Source organism: Ranitomeya imitator, chromosome 3 (assembly GCF_032444005.1).
Source record: "Ranitomeya imitator isolate aRanImi1 chromosome 3, aRanImi1.pri, whole genome shotgun sequence".
NCBI classification, from domain to species: Eukaryota; Metazoa; Chordata; class Amphibia; order Anura; family Dendrobatidae; genus Ranitomeya; species Ranitomeya imitator.
The window spans coordinates 464,313,904-464,337,040 of NC_091284.1; the positions used below are offsets into that span (position 1 = coordinate 464,313,904).

At 52.4% G+C, this 23,137-nt stretch overlaps 2 protein-coding genes across 8 annotated transcripts in view; one reads left to right on the forward strand and one right to left on the reverse strand.

Annotated features, from left to right (window-relative positions):
* The window catches only part of TAF1D (TATA-box binding protein associated factor, RNA polymerase I subunit D), a 60,859-nt gene extending 56,355 nt beyond the window's left edge, over positions 1–4,504 (reverse strand). The window contains exons 1-2 of one of the 5 annotated variants that reach the window (XM_069757435.1): positions 4,010–4,504; positions 795–953 (exon numbers count right to left, since the gene is read on the reverse strand). In XM_069757435.1, coding sequence (XP_069613536.1) covers positions 795–946 — 152 coding nt within the window. In that variant the 5' untranslated portion in view covers positions 947–953; positions 4,010–4,504. Of the gene's footprint in view, positions 1–794; positions 954–3,764 lie in introns of all 5 variants that reach the window. The other 4 variants (XM_069757438.1, XM_069757436.1, XM_069757434.1 and 1 more) reach the window with 4 other exon arrangements.
* C3H11orf54 (chromosome 3 C11orf54 homolog) overlaps positions 4,094–23,137 on the forward strand; it is an 81,846-nt gene continuing 62,802 nt past the window's right edge. For all 3 annotated transcript variants that reach the window (XM_069757430.1, XM_069757431.1, XM_069757432.1), the window contains exon 1: positions 4,094–4,207. The gene's annotated coding sequence lies outside the window, so the exon portion shown is untranslated. The remainder of the gene's footprint in view (positions 4,208–23,137) is intronic.

Sequence of the window (23,137 nt, forward strand, 5' to 3'; positions counted from 1 at the left end):
AAAGTTCTGGACTTTCTGCGCTGACCAACGATGGCACAGCAGGATCCTGATCGCTGCTGCCTGTCAAACTCAACAATATCGCTAGCCAGGACGCTGCAATGTCACGGATCGCTAGCGATATCGTTCAGTGTGAAGGTACCTTAAGGCCGGGATCACACATACGCGAGATACGGCCGAGTCTCGCAGGTGAAAGCCCAGCTCTGGCACCGGCACTCCGGAGCGGAGCGTGCGGCTCCATGTATTGCTGTGCGGCTGCACGCTCTGCTCCGGAGTGCCAGAGGATACCAGAGGGTACCAAGATATATTTCTTTCCTGTATCATAGTGCCAGAGGAGGGATTTTACCTGCGACACTAGGCCATATCTCGCGTATGTGTGATCCCGGCCTAAAGCCAACACTGGGGACATATTTGACAGACACAAGGATGAACCTGGCAGAAGTACCAAACCGTCTTCTGTGCATGGGGTTGGGAGGGGGGGTCCTGAATCTTCCATGACCGCAACTGTCAGGAAAAAGAAAGATGGGGCCCCATCCTTCTGTTCCCAGGGTGCATGGCCATTTTTAAAGAGGAAGCATCCTATGATATGCAGGAACAGGCATGGAAAAAACAAAACACAAAAAATACACAGATGGCTGTAATATGATTACTATTATTGTATGGTGTGATACAAGCTCTGATTTGGAAGGTAGCACGAGAACAGGAATGACCAGCCTGTTATGGTGTCCTGTGCTACTAAACACCTACTAGCACCACTTGTACTCATGGAGAAAGGCGAATGAATCAGATGGTCTTGCCTGGTGTCATCCTCACTGGAGCTGGCTGTGACGGAGGGGTAATCGCTGTTAAGTGCCTGGAAGCGACAATAATTCCCAGCGCTGTCAGCGGAGATCTGACCGGGCTCACATCCAGGAGACGGATCCACGTGCAGGGCCGCCGAGGAGTCCATGATGGTCCTGATGAAGAACACAGCTGACATTATACCAGACTCTTTGGGTTTGTCCTCTGGGTACGGGTGTAGCCAGGGTTTGCAGCATGTTGGTAATCATTAGGGATATATCAGAAGGGACAAAACAAAAAACTCATTGCAGCTGGAGAGCAGCCAGACACAAGACATGTAGGACACGTCTGCTCCCGTGCAAGCCAATGGATCTGGAAGAAGAACACATTTTTATGATCCCAAAAGACATAAAATAAAACTACTGGACTTGTGAACAAACCCTAAGGCTAGTTTCACATTTGCGTTAAAAAATGCAGCGTTAAAAACGCATCCGCAGGTGGTGAAAAAAACGCATGTAAACGCGTTCAAACGCTGCGTTTTTTAGACGCATGCGTTTTTGTATGCGGTAAAAAAAGCCGCGTTTTTACGCGTTTACATGCGTTTATTACCGCGTTTGTGTTTTTTAAAAGCATGATGAGAAATTTCACAAGAGAAAAATCAAGATCCAGACACCGCCAATGGGACTACAGACGGCATGTGACATGACTCTGTGGACCAAAAAATGGAAAAATAGTAGCTATCAAATAGTGGTAACGCAAAAAATATTTTTTGGAATAAAAAGCGTCTTTTGTGTGACAGCTGCCAATCATAAAAATCAACTAGAAAACCCACTATAAATAGAAATGGCTAGGGTTAGGGTTTGGATCCCTAGGGTTAGGGTACCGTCACATTAAGCGACGCTGCAGCGATATAGACAACGATGCCGATCGCTGCAGCGTCGCTGGAGAGCTGTCACACAGACAGCTCTCCAGCGACCAACGATGCCGAGGTCCCCGGGTAACCAGGGTAAACATCGGGTTACTAAGCGCAGGGCCGCACTTAGTAACCCGATATTTACCCTGGTTACCTAAAAAAAAAAAAAAAACACTACATACTTACATTCCGGTGACTGTCGGGTCCCTCGCAGTCAGCTTCCCGCACTGACTGTGAGCGCCGGCCGGCCGTAAAGCAGAGCACAGCGGTGACGTCACCGCTGTGCTTTACGGCCGGCACTGACAGTCAGTGCGGGAAGCTGACTGTGAGGGACGTGACAGTCACCGGAATGTAAGTATGTAGTGTTTTTTTTTTACATTTACAATGGTAACCAGGGTAAATATCGGGTTACTAAGCACGGCCCTGCGCTTAGTAACCCGATGTTTACCCTGGTTACAAGTGAACACATCGCTGGATCGGTGTCACACACGCCGATTCAGCGATGTCAGCGGGTGATCCAGCGACGAAATAAAGTTCTGGCCTTCTAGCCCCGACCAACGATGTCACAGCAGGATCCTGATCGCTGCTGCGTGTCAAACACAACGATATCGCTATCCAGGACGCTGCAATGTCACAGATCGCTATCGTTCTAAAGTCGCTCAGTGTGAAGGTACCTTTAGGGTTTGGATCCCTTTATCACCTTGATGGTGGGGGGTGGCTTATAAGTGTGTATACTTGTTTTTCTCTATGGAAACGCATGCGTTAAAAAAACGCAACAAAACGCATGTGCTAAAAAACGCATGCGTTTACGTAGACAGCAATACGTTTTTTGCAGCAAAAAAAGCCTCTGAAAATTACTACATGTTGCATTTCCGCAACAAAACGCAAGCATAGTAACGACGCATGCGTCGTCAAACGCTGCAAAATGCATACACAAAAAAACGCATGCATTTTTAATGTTAAATATAGGGGAAAAATGCATGCTTTTTTTGCGTTAAAACGCAGTGGCAAAAGACGCAAATGTGAAACCAGCCTAAGGCCATGTTCACACGTTCCTGATTTTCATCCTTTTTTTTCTGCACTAAAAACCGCAGCTCTTGGCAGAAAACGCAGGTCCTTTTTTTGGCGCGTTTTTGGTGCGTTTATTGATGCGTTTTTTAGTGCGTTTTTTTATGCAGTTTTCTATGCAGAGTCTGTGTGTTTTCTAGGGAGTTTTTTAGGGTTAAAATGGCTGAAAATACCCTAACCCTACCCCTACCCCTAACCCTAGTGGGAAAAAAAAAATTCTTAATTTTTTTTATTGTCCCTACCTATGGGGGTGACAAAGGGGGGGGGGGGTCATTTACTATTTTTTTTATTTTGATCACTGAGAAGGTTATATCTCAGTGATCAAAATGCACTTTGGAACGAATCTGCCTGCCGGCAGATTCGGCGGGAGCACTGCGCATGCGCCCGCCATTTTGGAAGATGGCGGCGCCCAGGGAGAAGACAGACGGATGGACGGACACCGGGAGGCCGGGTAAGTATAAGGGGGGTAGATGAGGGCACGGGGGGAGGGGCGTCGGAGCACGGGGGGGTGGCATCGGAGCATTGGGGGGTGGGATTGGGGCACGGGGGGGCAGCCACACTGCAGCGGTTCTGCACCACAAACCGCAGTAAAACCCGCAGATATATTTTTCATCTGCGGGTTTTACCTCACAATGGAGGTCAATGGGTGCAGAACCGCTGCAGTTTTGCAAAAAGAAGTGACATGGTCCTTCTTTTTTACCGCAGCTATTCAGCGCGGCTTTTTTTTCCCCCGATTCCGGCATCATGTGCACAGTGGTTCCTGTTTTCCATAGGGTACAGTGTACTGTACCCTGCATGGAAAACAGCTGCGGAGCCGCAGTGGCAAAATCGCGGCGGTTCCGCAGTAAAAAACGCACTGTGTGAACATGGCCTAACACAGGGGCCATCCGCTTCTACCACAGGACGGATGTTCCGGAATACGCTGCTGTTCACATGGGAAGCTTGGAATCACATTTCTGGGTTCTGGATCTAACAGAACCAGTAGGACCCAGGAGACTTATTTTACCTGGAATTAAACCGTTACAGAATTCCACACCGCAGGTGAGAATGGAGGCAAAGACGTCTCCCACCTCGGGGTAATGGCTGCCTGGGACATGCCGGATTATTATACATGCCGGATTACAGGAAGAGCTGTCCCAATCCTCAGCGCCTATTACACGATGGAGCAGAGGCCGCTAGGGGGCACACTGGAGCCGGGTCCGCGTAGAGGACGATCCGACTGACCGAGCAGCGGCATATTCCGAATGTTACCTTATGGGTCCCAAGCAGGAGACATTTCCTTGTAGCCGCGTGGGTGGCTGTTATCAGAAGGCTTCGTAAACATGGCGCCCGGTCACAGACTCGTAGCTTCCTGCCCAGTGCAGGGCCTGCTGATGTCAGACACGTGACTGTGGGCGGGTGTTCCTCAGAGAGGACCGGGGAGCGGGCACAGGGCTCCGTTATCTGAGGGTGAGTGCGGCCTCGGTCTGCTGTAGAGATAGGACTTGTTCACATATTGTCCCGCCTCCACGCTGGCACCTGGCGCTCACCCACTGGCCTCATACACAGACACGGTGCACTAGCGGACTGCAGCTGGCTACCATAAGGTGTTATCCGGGCATGCTCCAGTGCTAGCCCAGGGTCTGAGGCGCTCCAAAGACATGTTAGTGTTCCCCTGGCTATACGTCAGGTGGCTGTTCAACAGCAGCAACACATGCAAGCATTAGCTAACAGCACACCTCCCAGCTTCTGAATATGGGAGCGAGTGACAACGATTGCGGCGCGCGTTGCGTGCCGCAGCAAATTTTAGGCCACGCCTCTGACCACACCCATTCATAATTAGTCACACCCATATCCACGTCTCAACCATATAATTCCCACCTGGTATGCTGCTGTCCATCTACTCTGCCTTTCCTGCAATGTGTGTTTATGTGAACTGCATATAATTCCCACCTGGTATGCTTTGCTTACCCATTGTTTTCTATCCATTCGTATTTCACTTCCCTTGCTTCTTGCTTGCATACCTGAGTGGCCATCTACCCCACCCCCTCTTTATGACCTGGCTTAACTGTGAACATGTGCTCTAGACACACACGCCCACATCCTCCCTCTCAGCTGTGAGCCCTTAGGTGCCCATAAATTCATAGCCATGAGTCTGACCAGACGTGTCTGACCATCTTAGAAATTGCATTTTTTAATTGCTATGAATTAGACTAGAATTGGACTGGAATTGACTGGAAGGTAAAGGAATAGAATACCACTATAATGTTTCGGTTTCTTTTCACATTCACCCCCATACTACTCTATTTCTTCCTATCTCCTGTAGTCCCTCCACCCAGTAAGGAACTAGTCATTTCTCCCTCCATCCTCCCCAGTCATCTCACCTCCTCCACAGAACTATTCCTCCACATACAATCCTTTCTCGCCAGGCACACACGGCCACATCACGACCTATCCAGCTCACACCTTCTAACGCTCTGTCTGCTGCTCCTCATTGCTGGCGACATATCCCCAAATCCTGGCCCTCCTCATCACATCCCCACATTCATTTCTAATCCCCTGCCACGATCCTCTACACGTCCTCGCAACCACAGTAACCTCATACCCATTCATCCTGCCCCCACTCCCCCAATTTCCCTATCTGGAGCACTATGGAACGCACGCTCTGTCTGCAATAAACTTCCATTTATCCATGACCTCTTTATCAATAACAAACTCTCCTTCCTCGGCATCACTGAAACCTGGCTCACCCCTTCTGACACAGCCTCCCCTGCGGCACTCTCTTACGGTGGCTTCCACCTTTCTCACACACCCCGCCCCAGCAGCAAGCATGGCGGAGGAGTTGGTTTTCTCCTGTCAGATAACTGCTCCTTCACCCCAATCCCACTGCCACCCTCTGTTACCCTCCCTTCCTTTGAGGTGCACTCTGTGCGCATCTACTCCCCCTCCAACCTCCAACTGGCTGTCATCTACCGTCCCCCAGGGCCAGCCACCACCTTCTTCGACCACTTCACCACCTGGCTACTCCACTTCCTCGCCGCTGACATCCCCACTATCATCATGGGCGACTTCAACATCCCCATTGACACTTCCCTCTCAGCTGCCACTAAACTTCTATCTCTCACTTCCTCCTTTGGCCTCACTCAATGGTCTTCTACAGCCACCCACAAAGATGGTCACACACTGGACCTCATTCTCACCCGCCTCTGCTCCCTATCTAACCTCTCAAACTCACCTCTTCCTCTTTCTGACCACAACCTACTTACATTCTCTTCCCTTTCCACTCCTTGTCTACAACCCCCACCCCACAAACTCTCACACCCTCGCAGAAATCTTAAACACCTTGATCTTCACTCACTCTCTGAATCCCTCCTCCCTCTCACAGACATAAGCTCCCTACACAATGCGGATGATGCTGCCGCTCTATATAACACCACAATAGCTGCAGCTTTGGAATCTCTTGCCCCTCTCACACATACCAAAGCTCGCAAAATCAACAGACAACCCTGGCACACCAGCATGACAAAAGAACTGAGGCGAGCTTCCAGAGCTGCTGAGCGCAGATGGAAAAGATCCCACTCCATTGAGCACTTCATCGCATTCAAACAGTCCCTCACTGCTTTCAAAACCATGCTCGCCACAGCAAAACAAACCTACTTCTCATCTCTCATATCCTCCCTGTCTCACAACCCCAAACAGTTATTCAACACCTTCAACTCTCTCCTCCATCCCCCAGCACCTCCTCCCTCCGCACTCATCTCAGCTGAAGACTTCGCCTCATTTTTCAAGCAGAAAATTGAGAACATCAGAGACAATTTTAGTAAACAACCCCCAGAACCCTTCCTCCCAACTACCCAGCCCTCCACCTCCAAAACCAACTTCTCCACCATTACAGAAGACGGACTCTCCACTCTACTCTCAAGATCGCATCTCACCACCTGTGCACTTGACCCACTCCCATCCCACTTCATCCCAAACCTCACCACAGTCTTCATCCCAACCCTAACCCATCTCTTTAACCTATCACTAACAACTGGCATTTTCCCCTCAAGCTTTAAACATGCCACAATCACACCTATCCTCAAAAAGCCCTCTCTTGACCCATCCTCTGTATCTAGCTATCGCCCTATATCACTTCTCCCCTTTGCCTCAAAACTACTGGAACAACATGTCCATATTGAACTGTCCTCCCATCTATCTTCCTGCTCCTTCTTCGACCGCTTTCAATCAGGCTTCCGGTCACACCACTCCACTGAAACTGCCCTAACTAAGGTCACCAATGACCTATTAACCGCCAAGAGCAAGCGACACTACTCTGTCCTCCTCCTCCTGGACCTGTCCTCTGCCTTTGACACAGTGGACCATTCCCTGCTGCTGCAGACCCTCTCATCCCTTGGCATCACAGAATTGGCCCTATCCTGGATCTCATCATACCTAACTGACCGTACATTCAGCGTCTCCCACTCACACACCACCTCCTCACCTCGCCCCCTATCTGTCGGAGTCCCGCAAGGTTCAGTTCTAGGACCCCTGCTCTTCTCCATCTACACCTTTGGCCTGGGACAGCTCATAGAATCTCACGGCTTTCAGTATCATCTCTATGCTGACGACACACAGATCTACATCTCTGGACCAGATATCACCTCCCTACTAACCAGAATCCCTCAATGTCTGTCTGCTATTTCATCCTTCTTCTCCACTAGATTTCTAAAACTTAACATGGACAAAACAGAATTCATCATCTTTCCCACATCTCACGCGATCTCCCCAACGAACCTATCCATTACAGTAAACGGCTGCCCACTCTCCCCAGTCCAACAAGCCCGCTGTCTTGGGGTAATCCTTGACACTGATCTCTCCTTTAAACCACATATCCAAACCCTTTCCACTTCCTGCCGCCTCCAACTCAAAAATATTTCACGGATCCGCACATTCCTAAACCAAGAATCTGCAAAAACCCTAGTCCATGCCCTCATCATCTCCCGCCTTGACTACTGTAACCTCCTGCTCTGTGGCCTCCCCTCTAACACTCTTGCACCCCTCCAATCTATTCTAAACTCTGCTGCCCGACTAATCCACCTGTCCCCCCGCTATTCCCCGGCCTCTCCCCTCTGTCAATCCCTGCACTGGCTCCCCATCACCCAGAGACTCCAGTACAAAAGCCTAACCATGACATATAAAGCCATCCACAACCTGTCTCCTCCATACATCTGTGACCTCGTCTCCCGGTACTTTCCTGCACGCAACCTCCGATCCTCACAAGATCTCCTTCTCTACTCCCCTATTATCTCCTCTTCCCACAATCGCATACAAGATTTCTCTCGTGCATCCCCCCTACTCTGGAATGCTCTACCACAACATATCAGACTCTCGCCTACCATCGAAACCTTCAAAAAGAACCTGAAGACCCACCTCTTCCGACAAGCCTACAACCTGCAGTAACCACCGATTGACCAAACCGCTGCACGGCCAGCTCTACCCTCACCTACTGTATCCTCACCCATCCCCTGTAGATTGTGAGCCCTCGCGGGCAGGGTCCTCTCTCCTCCTGTACCAGTTGTGACTTGTATTTTTCAAGATTATTGTACTTGTTTTATTATGTATACCCCTCCTCACATGTAAAGCGCCATGGAATAAATGGCGCTATAATAATAAATAATAATAATAATAACCACACCCATTTTGCGCTGCTGATCACACTGTTTCATATACAATAATTACCGTATAAACAAAAAAATGACCACACAGTGCACCATACTGTATAATGGCCACACATGATGCTCCATACTGTATAATGGCCACACAGTGCACCATACTGTATAATGGCCACACAGTGCACCATACTGTATAATGGCCACACAGTGCACCATACTGTATAATGGCCACACAGTGCACCATACTGTATAATGGCCACACAGTGCACCATACTGTATAATGGCCACACAGTGCACCATACTGTATAATGGCCACACAGTGCACCATACTGTATAATGGCCACACAGTGCACCATACTGTATAATGGCCACACAGTGCACCATACTGTATAATGGCCACACAGTGCACCATACTGTATAATGGCCACACAGTGCACCATACTGTATAATGGCCACACAGTGCACCATACTGTATAATGGCCACACAGTGCACCATACTGTATAATGGCCACACAGTGCACCATACTGTATAATGGCCACACAGTGCACCATACTGTATAATGGCCACACAGTGCACCATACTGTATAATGGCCACACAGTGCACCATACTGTATAATGGCCACACAGTGCACCATACTGTATAATGGCCACACAGTGCACCATACTGTATAATGGCCACACAGTGCACCATACTGTATAATGGCCACACAGTGCACCATACTGTATAATGGCCACACAGTGCACCATACTGTATAATGGCCACACAGTGCACCATACAGTATAATGGCCACACAGTGCACCATACTGTATAATGGCCACACAGTGCACCATACTGTATAATGGCCACACAGTGCACCATACTGTATAATGGCCACACAGTGCACCATACTGTATAATGGCCACACAGTGCACCATACTGTATAATGGCCACACAGTGCACCATACTGTATAATGGCCACACAGTGCACCATACTGTATAATGGCCACACAGTGCACCATACTGTATAATGGCCACACAGTGCACCATACTGTATAATGGCCACACAGTGCACCATACTGTATAATGGCCACACAGTGCACCATACTGTATAATGGCCACACAGTGCACCATACTGTATAATGGCCACACAGTGCACCATACTGTATAATGGCCACACAGTGCACCATACTGTATAATGGCCACACAGTGCACCATACTGTATAATGGCCACACAGTGCACCATACTGTATAATGGCCACACAGTGCACCATACTGTATAATGGCCACACAGTGCACCATACTGTATAATGGCCACACAGTGCACCATACTGTATAATGGCCACACAGTGCACCATACTGTATAATGGCCACACAGTGCACCATACTGTATAATGGCCACTCAGTGCACCATACTGTATAATGGCCACACAGTGCACCATACTGTATAATGGCCACACAGTGCACCATACTGTATAATGGCCACACAGTGCACCATACTGTATAATGGCCACACAGTGCACCATACTGTATAATGGCCACACAGTGCACCATACAGTATAATGGCCACACAGTGCACCATACTGTATAATGGCCACACAGTGCACCATACTGTATAATGGCCACACAGTGCACCATACTGTATAATGGCCACACAGTGCACCATACTGTATAATGGCCACACAGTGCACCATACTGTATAATGGCCACACAGTGCACCATACTGTATAATGGCCACACAGTGCACCATACTGTATAATGGCCACACAGTGCACCATACTGTATAATGGCCACACAGTGCACCATACTGTATAATGGCCACACAGTGCACCATACTGTATAATGGCCACACAGTGCACCATACTGTATAATGGCCACACAGTGCACCATACAGTATAATGACCACACAGTGCACCATACTGTATAATGGCCACACAGTGCACCATACAGTATAATGACCACACAGTGCACCATACTGTATAATGACCACACAGTGCACCATACTGTATAATGGCCACACAGTGCATCATACAGTATAATGGCCACACAGTGCACCATACTGTATAATGGCCACACAGTGCACCATACTGTATAATGGCCACACAGTGCACCATACTGTATAATGGCCACACAGTGCACCATACTGTATAATGGCCACACAGTGCACCATACTGTATAATGGCCACACAGTGCACCATACTGTATAATGGCCACACAGTGCACCATACTGTATAATGACCACACAGTGCACCATACTGTATAATGACCACACAGTGCACCATACTGTATAATGGCCACACAGTGCACCATACTGTATAATGGCCACACAGTGCACCATACTGTATAATGGCCACACAGTGCACCATACTGTATAATGACCACACAGTGCACTATACTGTATAATGACCACACAGTGCACCATACTGTATAATGACCACACAGTGCACCATACTGTATAATGACCAAACAGTGCACCATACTGTATAATGACCACACAGTGCACCATACTGTATAATGGCCACACATGATGCTCCATACTGTATAATGACCACACAGTGCTCCTTACTGTATAATGACCGCACATGATGCTCCATACTGTATAATGGCCGCACATGATGCTCCATACTGTATAATGGCCGCACATGATGCTCCATACTGTATAATGACCGCACATGATGCTCCATACTGTATAATGGCCGCACGTGATGCTCCATACTGTATAATGACCGCACATGATGCTCCATACTGTATAATGACCGCACATGATGCTCCATACTGTATAATGGCCGCACATGATGCTCAATACTGTATAATGGCCACACATGATGCTCCATAGTGTATAATGACCGCACATGATGCTCCATACTGTATAATGACCGCACATGATGCTCCATACTGTATAATGGCCGCACATGATGCTCCATACTGTATAATGACCGCACATGATGCTCCATACTGTATAATGACTGCACATGATGCTCCATACTGTATAATGGTCGCACATGATGCTCCATACTGTATAATGACCGCACATGATGCTCCATACTGTATGATGGCCGCACATGATGCTCAATACTGTATAATGGCCACACATGATGCTCCATACTGTATAATGACCGCACATGATGCTCCATACTGTATAATGGCCGCACATGATGCTCAATACTGTATAATGACCGCACATGATGCTCCATACTGTATAATGACCACACATGATGCTCCATACTGTATAATGGCCGCACATGATGCTCCATACTGTATAATGGCCGCACATGATGCTCCATACTGTATAATGACCACACATGTTGCTCCATACTGTATAATGGCCACACATGATGCTCCATACTGTATATTGGCTGCACATGATGCTCCATACTATATAATGACCCCACATGATGCTCCATACTTTATAATGGCTGCACATGATGCTCCATACTGTATAATGACTGCACATGATGCTCCATACTGTATAATGGCTGCACATGATGCTCCATACTGTATAATGACAGCACATGATGCTCCATACTGTATATTGGCCGCATATGATGCTCCATACTGTATAATGACCGCACATGATGCTCCATACTGTATAATGACTGCACATGATACTCCATACTGTATATTGGCCGCACATGATACTTCGTACCGCATAATGGCCACACATAGCTACTCCTACACAGACGGCTGCGCTCCGTACACTTTGCACACACGGCTCCGCTCCATACACGCGCGCTCTGCTCCATACACCTCGTACACACGCAGCTCCGCTCCGTAAACCTCGTACACATTTAGCTCCGCTCCGTACACCTCATACACATACGGCTCCGCTCCATACACCTCGTACACATTCAGCTCCGCTCCATACACCTCGTACACATTTAGCTCCGCTCCGTACACCTCGTACACATTCAGCTCCGCTCCATACACCTCGTACACATTCAGCTCCGCTCCGTACACCTCATACACACGGCACTGCTCCGTACACCTCGTACATATTTAGCTCCGCTCCATAAACCTTATACACACACGGCTCCGCTCCATACACCTCATACACACACGGCTCCGCTCCATACACCTCGTACACATTCAGCTCCGCTCCATACACCTCGTACACATTCAGTTCCGCTCCATACACCTCATACACATTCAGCTCCGCTCCATACACCTCATACACACACGGCTCCGCTCCATACACCTCGTACACACACGGCTCCGCTCTATTACACCTCGTACACACACGGCTCCGCTCCATACACCTCGTACACACACGGCTCAGCTCCATACACCTCGTAACCTCAGGGCTCCGCTCCATACACCTCGTACACACACGGCTCCGCTCTGTACACCTCATACAAACACGGCTCCGCTCCATACACCTCGTACACACACGGCTCCGCTCCATACACCTCACACACATTCAGCTCCGCTTCATACACCTCGCACACACACGGCTCCGCTCCATACACCTCGTACACATTCAGCTCCGCTCCATACACCTCATACACATACGGCTCCGCTCCATACACCTTGTACACACACGGCTCAGCTCCATACACCTCGTAACCACAGGGCTCCGCTCCATACACCTCGTACACACACGGCTCCGCTCCGTACACCTCGTACACACACGGCTCCGCTCCATACACCTCGTACACACACGGCTCCGCTCCGTACACCTCGTACACACACGGCTCAGCTCCGTACACCTCGTACACACACGGCTCCGCTCCGTACACCTCGTACACACACGGCTCCGCTCCGTACACCTCGTACACACACGGCTCCGCTCCGTACACCTCATACACACACGGTTCCGCTCCGTACACCTCGTACACACACGGCTCCGCTCCGTACACCTCATACACGGCTCCGCTCCATACACCTCATACACACACGGCTCCGCTCCATACACCTCATACACACCCGGCTCCGCTCCATACACCTTGTACACACGGCTCCGCTCCATACACCTCGTAACCACAGGGCTCCGCTCCGTATACCTCGTACACACACGGCTCCGCTCCGTACACCTCACACACACGGCTCCGCTCTATACACCTCATACACACACGGCTCCGCTCCATACACCTCGTACACACACGGCTCCGCTCCATACACCTCACACACACATTCAGCTCCGCTCCATACACCTCGCACACACACGGCTCCGCTCCATACACATTGTACACACACGGCTCAGCTCCATACACCTCGTAACCACAGGGCTCCGCTCCATACACCTCGTACACACACGGCTCCGCTCCGTACACCTCATACACACACGGCTCCGCTCCATACACCTCGCACACACGGCTCCGCTCCATACACCTCATACACACGCGGCTCCGCTCCATACACCTCGTACACACACGGCTCCGCTCCATAAACCTCGTACACACATGGTTCCGCTCCATACACCTCGTACACACACGGCTCCGCTCCATACACCTCACACACACATTCAGCTCCGCTCCATACACCTCGCACACACACGGCTCCGCTCCATACACCTCATACACACACGGCTCCGCTCCATACACCTCATACACACACGGCTCCGCTCCATAAACCTCGTACACACATGGTTCCGCTCCGTACACCTCATACACACACGGCTCCGGTCCATACACTTCGTACACACATGGCTCTGCTCCATACACCTCATACACACACGGCTCCGGTCCATACACTTCGTACACACATGGCTCTGCTCCATACACCTCATACACACACGGCTCCGCTCCATACACCTCATACAAACACGGCTCCGCTCCATACACCTCATACACACACGGCTCCGCTCCATACACCTCGTACACACACGGCTCCACTCCATACACCTCACACACATTCAGCTCCACTCCATACACCTCGTACACATTCAGTTCCGCTCCATACACCTCATACACATTCAGCTCCGCTCCATACACCTCATACACACACGGCTCCGCTCCATACACCTCGTACACACACGGCTCCGCTCCATTACACCTCGTACACAAACGGCTCAGCTCCATACACCTCGTACACACACGGCTCAGCTCCATACACCTCGTACACATACAGTTCCGCTCCATACACCTCATACACATTCAGCTGCGCTCCATACACCTCATACACACACGGCTCCGCTCCATACACCTCGTACACACACGGCTCCGCTCCATTACACCTCATACACACACGGCTCCGCTCCATAGACCTTGTACACACACGGCTCAGCTCCATACACCTCGTAACCACAGGGCTCCGCTCCATACACCTCGTACACACACGGCTCCGCTCCGTACACCTCATACACACACGGCTCCGCTCCATACACCTCGCACACACGGCTCCGCTCCATACACCTCATACACACACGGCTCCGCTCCATACACCTCACACATACATTCAGCTCCGCTCCATACACCTCGCACACACACGGCTCCGCTCCGTACACCTCGCATACACAGGGCTCCGCTCCATACACCTCATACACACACGGCTCCGCTCCATACACCTCGCATACACATGGCTCCGCTCCTTACACCTCATACACACATGGCTCCGATCCTTACACCTCATACACACACGGCTCCGGTCCATACACTTCGTACACACATGGCTCCGCTCCATACACCTCATACACACACGGCTCCGCTCCATACACCTCATACAAACACGGCTCTGCTCCATACACCTCGCACACACGGCTCCGCTCCATACACCTCATACACACGCGGCTCCGCTCCATACACCTCGTACACACACGGCTCCGCTCCATACACCTCGTACACACATGGTTCCGCTCCATACACCTCGTACACACACGGCTCCGCTCCATACACCTCACACACACATTCAGCTCCGCTCCATACACCTCGCACACACACGGCTCCGCTCCATACACCTCATACACACACGGCTCCGCTCCATACACCTCGCATACACATGGCTCCGCTCCTTACACCTCATACACACATGGCTCCGGTCCATACACTTCGTACACACACGGCTCTGCTCCATACACCTCATACACACACGGCTCCGCTCCATACACCTCATACAAACACGGCTCCGCTCCATACACCTCGCACACACGGCTCCGCTCCATACACCTCATACACACACGGCTCCGCTCCATACACCTCGTACACACACGGCTCCGCTCCATACACCTCACACACATTCAGCTCCGCTCCATACACCTCGTACACATTCAGTTCCGCTCCATACACCTCATACACATTCAGCTCCGCTCCATACACCTCATACACACACGGCTCCGCTCCATACACCTCGTACACACACGGCTCCGCTCCATTACACCTCGTACACAAACGGCTCAGCTCCATACACCTCGTACACACACGGCTCAGCTCCATACACCTCGTACACACACGGCTCAGCTCCATACACCTCGTACACATTCAGTTCCGCTCCATACACCTCATACACATTCAGCTGCGCTCCATACACCTCATACACACACGGCTCCGCTCCATACACCTCGTACACACACGGCTCCGCTCCATTACACCTCATACACACACGGCTCCGCTCCATAGACCTTGTACACACACGGCTCAGCTCCATACACCTCGTAACCACAGGGCTCCGCTCCATACACCTCGTACACACACGGCTCCGCTCCGTACACCTCATACACACACGGCTCCGCTCCATACACCTCGCACACACGGCTTCGCTCCATACACCTCATACACACACGGCTCCGCTCCATACACCTCGTACACACACGGCTCCGCTCCATACACCTCACACATACATTCAGCTCCGCTCCATACACCTCGCACACACACGGCTCCGCTCCGTACACCTCGCATACACAGGGCTCCGCTCCATACACCTCATACACACACGGCTCCGCTCCATACACCTCGCATACACATGGCTCCGCTCCTTACACCTCATACACACATGGCTCCGATCCTTACACCTCATACACACACGGCTCCGGTCCATACACTTCGTACACACATGGCTCCGCTCCATACACCTCATACACACACGGCTCCGCTCCATACACCTCATACAAACACGGCTCTGCTCCATACACCTCGCACACACGGCTCCGCTCCATACACCTCATACACACGCGGCTCCGCTCCATACACCTCGTACACACACGGCTCCGCTCCATACATCTCGTACACACATGGTTCCGCTCCATACACCTCGTACACACACGGCTCCGCTCCATACACCTCACACACACATTCAGCTCCGCTCCATACACCTCGCACACACACGGCTCCGCTCCATACACCTCATACACACACGGCTCCGCTCCATACACCTCGCATACACATGGCTCCGCTCCTTACACCTCATACACACATGGCTCCGCTCCATACACCTCGTACACACACGGCTCCACTCCATACACCTCACACATACATTCAGCTCCGCTCCATACACCTCGCACACACACGGCTCCGCTCCGTACACCTCGCATACACAGGGCTCCGCTCCATACACCTCATACACACATGGCTCCGCTCCATACACCTCGCATACACATGGCTCCGCTCCTTACACCTCATACACACATGGCTCCGCTCCTTACACCTCATACACACACGGCTCCGATCCATACACTTCGTACACACATGGCTCCGCTCCATACACCTCATACACACACGGCTCCGCTCCATACACCTCAAACAAACACGGCTCTGCTCCATACACCTCGCACACACGGCTCCGCTCCATACACCTCATACACACGCGGCTCCGCTCCATACATCTCGTACACACACGGCTCCGCTCCATACACCTCGTACACACATGGTTCCGCTCCATACACCTCGTACACACACGGCTCCTCTCCATACACCTCACACACACACATTCAGCTCCGCTCCATACACCTCGCACACACACGGCTCCGCTCCATACACCTCATACACACACGGCTCCGCTCCATACACCTCGCATACACATGGCTCCGCTCCTTACACCTCATACACACATGGCTCCGCTCCTTACACCTCATACACACACGGCTCCGGTCCATACACTTCGTACACACATGGCTCTGCTCCATACACCTCATACACACACGGCTCCACTCCATACACCTCATACAAACACGGCTCCGCTCCATACACCTCGCACACACGGCTCCGCTCCATACACCTCATACACACACGGCTCCGCTCCATACACTTCGTACACACACGGCTCCGCTCCATACACCTCACACACATTCAGCTCCGCTCCATACACCTCGTACACATTCAGTTCCGCTCCATACACCTCATACACATTCAGCTCCGCTCCATACACCTCATACACACACGGCTCCGCTCCATACACCTCGTGCACACACGGCTCCGCTCCATTACACCTCGTACACACATGGCTCAGCTCCATACACCTTGTACACACACGGCTCAGCTCCATACACCTCGTAACCACAGGGCTCCGCTCCATACACCTCGTACACACATGGCTCCGCTCCGTACACCTCATACACACACGGCTCCGCTCCATACACCTCGCACACACGGCTCCGCTCCATACACCTCATACACACACGGCTCCGCTCCATACACCTCGTACACACACGGCTCCGCTCCATACACCTCGTACACACACGGCTCTGCTCCATACACCTCACACATACATTCAGCTCCGCTCCATACACCTCGCACACACACGGCTCCGCTCCGTACACCTCGCATACACAGGGCTCCGCTCCATACACCTCATACACACACGGCTCCGCTCCATACACCTCGTACACACACGGCTCCGCTCCATACACCTCGTACACACACGGCTCTGCTCCATACACCTCACACATACATTCAGCTCCGCTCCATACACCTCGCACACACACGGCTCCGCTCCGTACACCTCGCATACACAGGGCTCCGGTCCATACACTTCGTACACACATGGCTCCGCTCCATACACCTCATACACACACGGCTCCGCTCCATACACCTCAAACAAACACGGCTCTGCTCCATACACCTCGCACACACGGCTCCGCTCCATACACCTCATACACACGCGGCTCCGCTCCATACACCTCGTACACACACGGCTCCGCTCCATACACCTCGTACACACATGGTTCTGCTCCATACACCTCGTACACACACGGCTCCGCTCCATACACCTCACACACACATTCAGCTCCGCTCCATACACCTCGCACACACACGGCTCCGCTCCATACACCTCATACACACACGGCTCCGCTCCATACACCTCGCATACACATGGCTCCGCTCCTTACACCTCATACACACATGGCTCCGCTCCTTACACCTCATACACACACGGCTCCGGTCCATACACTTCGTACACACATGGCTCTGCTCCATACACCTCATACACACACGGCTCCGCTCCATACACCTCATACAAACACGGCTCCGCTCCATACACCTCGCACACACGGCTCCGCTCCATACACCTCATACACACACGGCTCTGCTCCATACACTTCGTACACACACGGCTCCGCTCCATACACCTCACACACATTCAGCTCCGCTCCATACACCTCGTGCACATTCAGTTCCGCTCCATACACCTCATACACATTCAGCTCCGCTCCATACACCTCATACACACACGGCTCCGCTCCATACACCTCGTACACACACGGCTCCGCTCCATTACACCTCGTACACACACGGCTCAGCTCCATACACCTTGTACACACATGGCTCAGCTCCATACACCTCGTAACCACAGGGCTCCGCTCCATACACCTCGTACACACACGGCTCCGCTCCGTACACCTCATACACACACGGCTCCGCTCCATACACCTCGCACACACGGCTCCGCTCCATACACCTCATACACACACGGCTCCACTCCATACACCTCGTACACACACGGCTCCGCTCCATACACCTCGTACACACACGGCTCTGCTCCATACACCTCACACATACATTCAGCTCCGCTCCATACACCTCGCACACACATGGCCGCTCCGTACACCTCGCATACACAGGGCTCCGCTCCATACACCTCATACACACACGGCTCCGCTCCATACACCTCGAATACACATGGCTCCGCTCCTTACACCTCATACACACATGGCTCCGCTCCTTACACCTCATACACACACGGCTCCGGTCCATACACTTCGTACACACATGGCTCCGCTCCATACACCTCATACACACACGGCTCCGCTCCATACACCTCATACAAACACGGCTCCGCTCCATACACCTCGCACACACGGCTCCGCTCCATACACCTCATACACACACGGCTCCGCTCCATACACCTCGTACACACACGGCTCCGCTCCATACACCTCGCACACACACGGCTCCGCTCCATACACCTCGTACACATTCAGCTCCGCTCCATACACCTCATACACACACGGCTCCGCTCCATACACCTTGTACACACACGGCTCAGCTCCATACACCTCACACACATTCAGCTCCGCTCCATACACCTCGCACACACACGGCTCTGCTCCATACACCTCACACACACGGCTCCGCTCCATACACCTCGTACACACACGGCTCCGCTCCATACACCTCACACATACATTCAGCTCCACTCCATACACCTCGCACACACACGGCTCCGCTCCATACACCTCATACACACACGGCTCCGCTCCATACACCTCGCATACACATGGCTCCGCTCCTTACACCTCATACACACATGGCTCCGCTCCTTACACCTCATACACACACGGCTCCGGTCCATACACTTCGTACACACACGGCTCCGCTCCATACACCTCATACACACACGGCTCCGCTCCATACACCTCATACAAACACGGCTCCACTCCATACACCTCGCACACACGGCTCCGCTCCATACACCTCATACACACACGGCTCCGCTCCATACACCTCGTACACGCACGGCTCCGCTTCATACACTTCACACACACATTCAGCTCTGCTCCATACACCTCGCACACACATGGCTCCGCTCCATACACCTCGTACACATTCAGGTCCGCTCCATACACCTCATACACACACGGCTCCGCTCCATACACCTCGTAACCACAGGGCTCCGCTCCATACACCTCGTACACACACGGCTCCGCTCCGTACACCTCATACACACACGGCTCCGCTCCATACACCTCGCACACACGGCTCCGCTCCATACACCTCATACACACACCGCTCCGCTCCATACACCTCGTACACACACGGCTCCGCTCCGTACACCTCGTACACACACGGCTCCGCTCCATACACCTCGTACACACACGGCTCCGCTCCATACACCTCGTACACACACGGCTCCGCTCCATACACCTCACACACACATTCAGCTCCGCTCCATACACCTCGCGCACACACAGCTCCGCTCCATACACCTCATACACACACGGCTCCGCTCCATACACCTCGCATACACATGGCTCCGCTCCTTACACCTCATACACACATGGCTCCGCTCCTTACACCTCATACACACACGGCTCCGGTCCATACACTTTGTACACACACGGCTCCGCTCCTTACACCTCGTACACACACGGCTCCGCTCCTTACACCTCGTACACACACGGCTCCGGTCCATACACCTCGTACACACACGGCTCCGCTCCTTACACCTCGCACACACATGGCTCCGGTCCTTACACCTCATACACACACGGCTCCGGTCCATACACTTCGTACACACACGGCTCCGCTCCTTACACCTCGTACACACACGGCTCCGCTCCTTACACCTCGTACACACACGGCTCCGCTCCTTACACCTCATACACACATGGCTCCGCTCCTTACACCTCATACACACACGGCTCCGGTCCATACACTTCGTACACACATGGCTCTGCTCCATACACCTCATACACACACGGCTCCGCTCCATACACCTCATACAAACACGGCTCCGCTCCATACACCTCGCACACACGGCTCCGCTCCATACACCTCATACACACACGGCTCCGCTCCATACACCTCGTACACACACGGCTCCGCTCCATACACCTCGCACACACACGGCTCCGCTCCATACACCTCGTACACATTCAGCTCCGCTCCATACACCTCATACACACACGGCTCCGCTCCATACACCTTGTACACACACGGCTCAGCTCCATACACCTCACACACATTCAGCTCCGCTCCATACACCTCGCACACACACGGCTCTGCTCCATACACCTCACACACACGGCTCCGCTCCATACACCTCGTACACACACGGCTCCGCTCCATACACCTCACACATACATTCAGCTCCACTCCATACACCTCGCACACACACGGCTCCGCTCCATACACCTCATACACACACGGCTCCGCTCCATACACCTCGCATACACATGGCTCCGCTCCTTACACCTCATACACACATGGCTCCGCTCCTTACACCTCATACACACACGGCTCCGGTCCATACACTTCGTACACACACGGCTCCGCTCCATACACCTCATACACACACGGCTCCGCTCCATACACCTCATACAAACACGGCTCCACTCCATACACCTCGCACACACGGCTCCGCTCCATACACCTCATACACACACGGCTCCGCTCCATACACCTCGTACACGCACGGCTCCGCTTCATACACTTCACACACACATTCAGCTCTGCTCCATACACCTCGCACACACATGGCTCCGCTCCATACACCTCGTACACATTCAGGTCCGCTCCATACACCTCATACACACACGGCTCCGCTCCATACACCTCGTAACCACAGGGCTCCGCTCCATACACCTCGTACACACACGGCTCCGCTCCGTACACCTCATACACACACGGCTCCGCTCCATACACCTCGCACACACGGCTCCGCTCCATACACCTCATACACACACCGCTCCGCTCCATACACCTCGTACACACACGGCTCCGCTCCGTACACCTCGTACACACACGGCTCCGCTCCATACACCTCGTACACACACGGCTCCGCTCCATACACCTCGTACACACACGGCTCCGCTCCATACACCTCACACACACATTCAGCTCCGCTCCATACACCTCGCGCACACACAGCTCCGCTCCATACACCTCATACACACACGGCTCCGCTCCATACACCTCGCATACACATGGCTCCGCTCCTTACACCTCATACACACATGGCTCCGCTCCTTACACCTCATACACACACGGCTCCGGTCCATACACTTTGTACACACACGGCTCCGCTCCTTACACCTCGTACACACACGGCTCCGCTCCTTACACCTCGTACACACACGGCTCCGGTCCATACACCTCGTACACACACGGCTCCGCTCCTTACACCTCGCACACACATGGCTCCGGTCCTTACACCTCATACACACACGGCTCCGGTCCATACACTTCGTACACACACGGCTCCGCTCCTTACACCTCGTACACACACGGCTCCGCTCCTTACACCTCGTACACACACGGCTCCGCTCCTTACACCTCATACACACATGGCTCCGCTCCTTACACCTCATACACACACGGCTCCGGTCCATACACTTCGTACACACATGGCTCTGCTCCATACACCTCATACACACACGGCTCCGCTCCATACACCTCATACAAACACGGCTCCGCTCCATACACCTCGCACACACGGCTCCGCTCCATACACCTCATACACACACGGCTCTGCTCCATACACTTCGTACACACACGGCTCCGCTCCATACACCTCACACACATTCAGCTCCGCTCCATACACCTCGTGCACATTCAGTTCCGCTCCATACACCTCATACACATTCAGCTCCGCTCCATACACCTCATACACACACGGCTCCG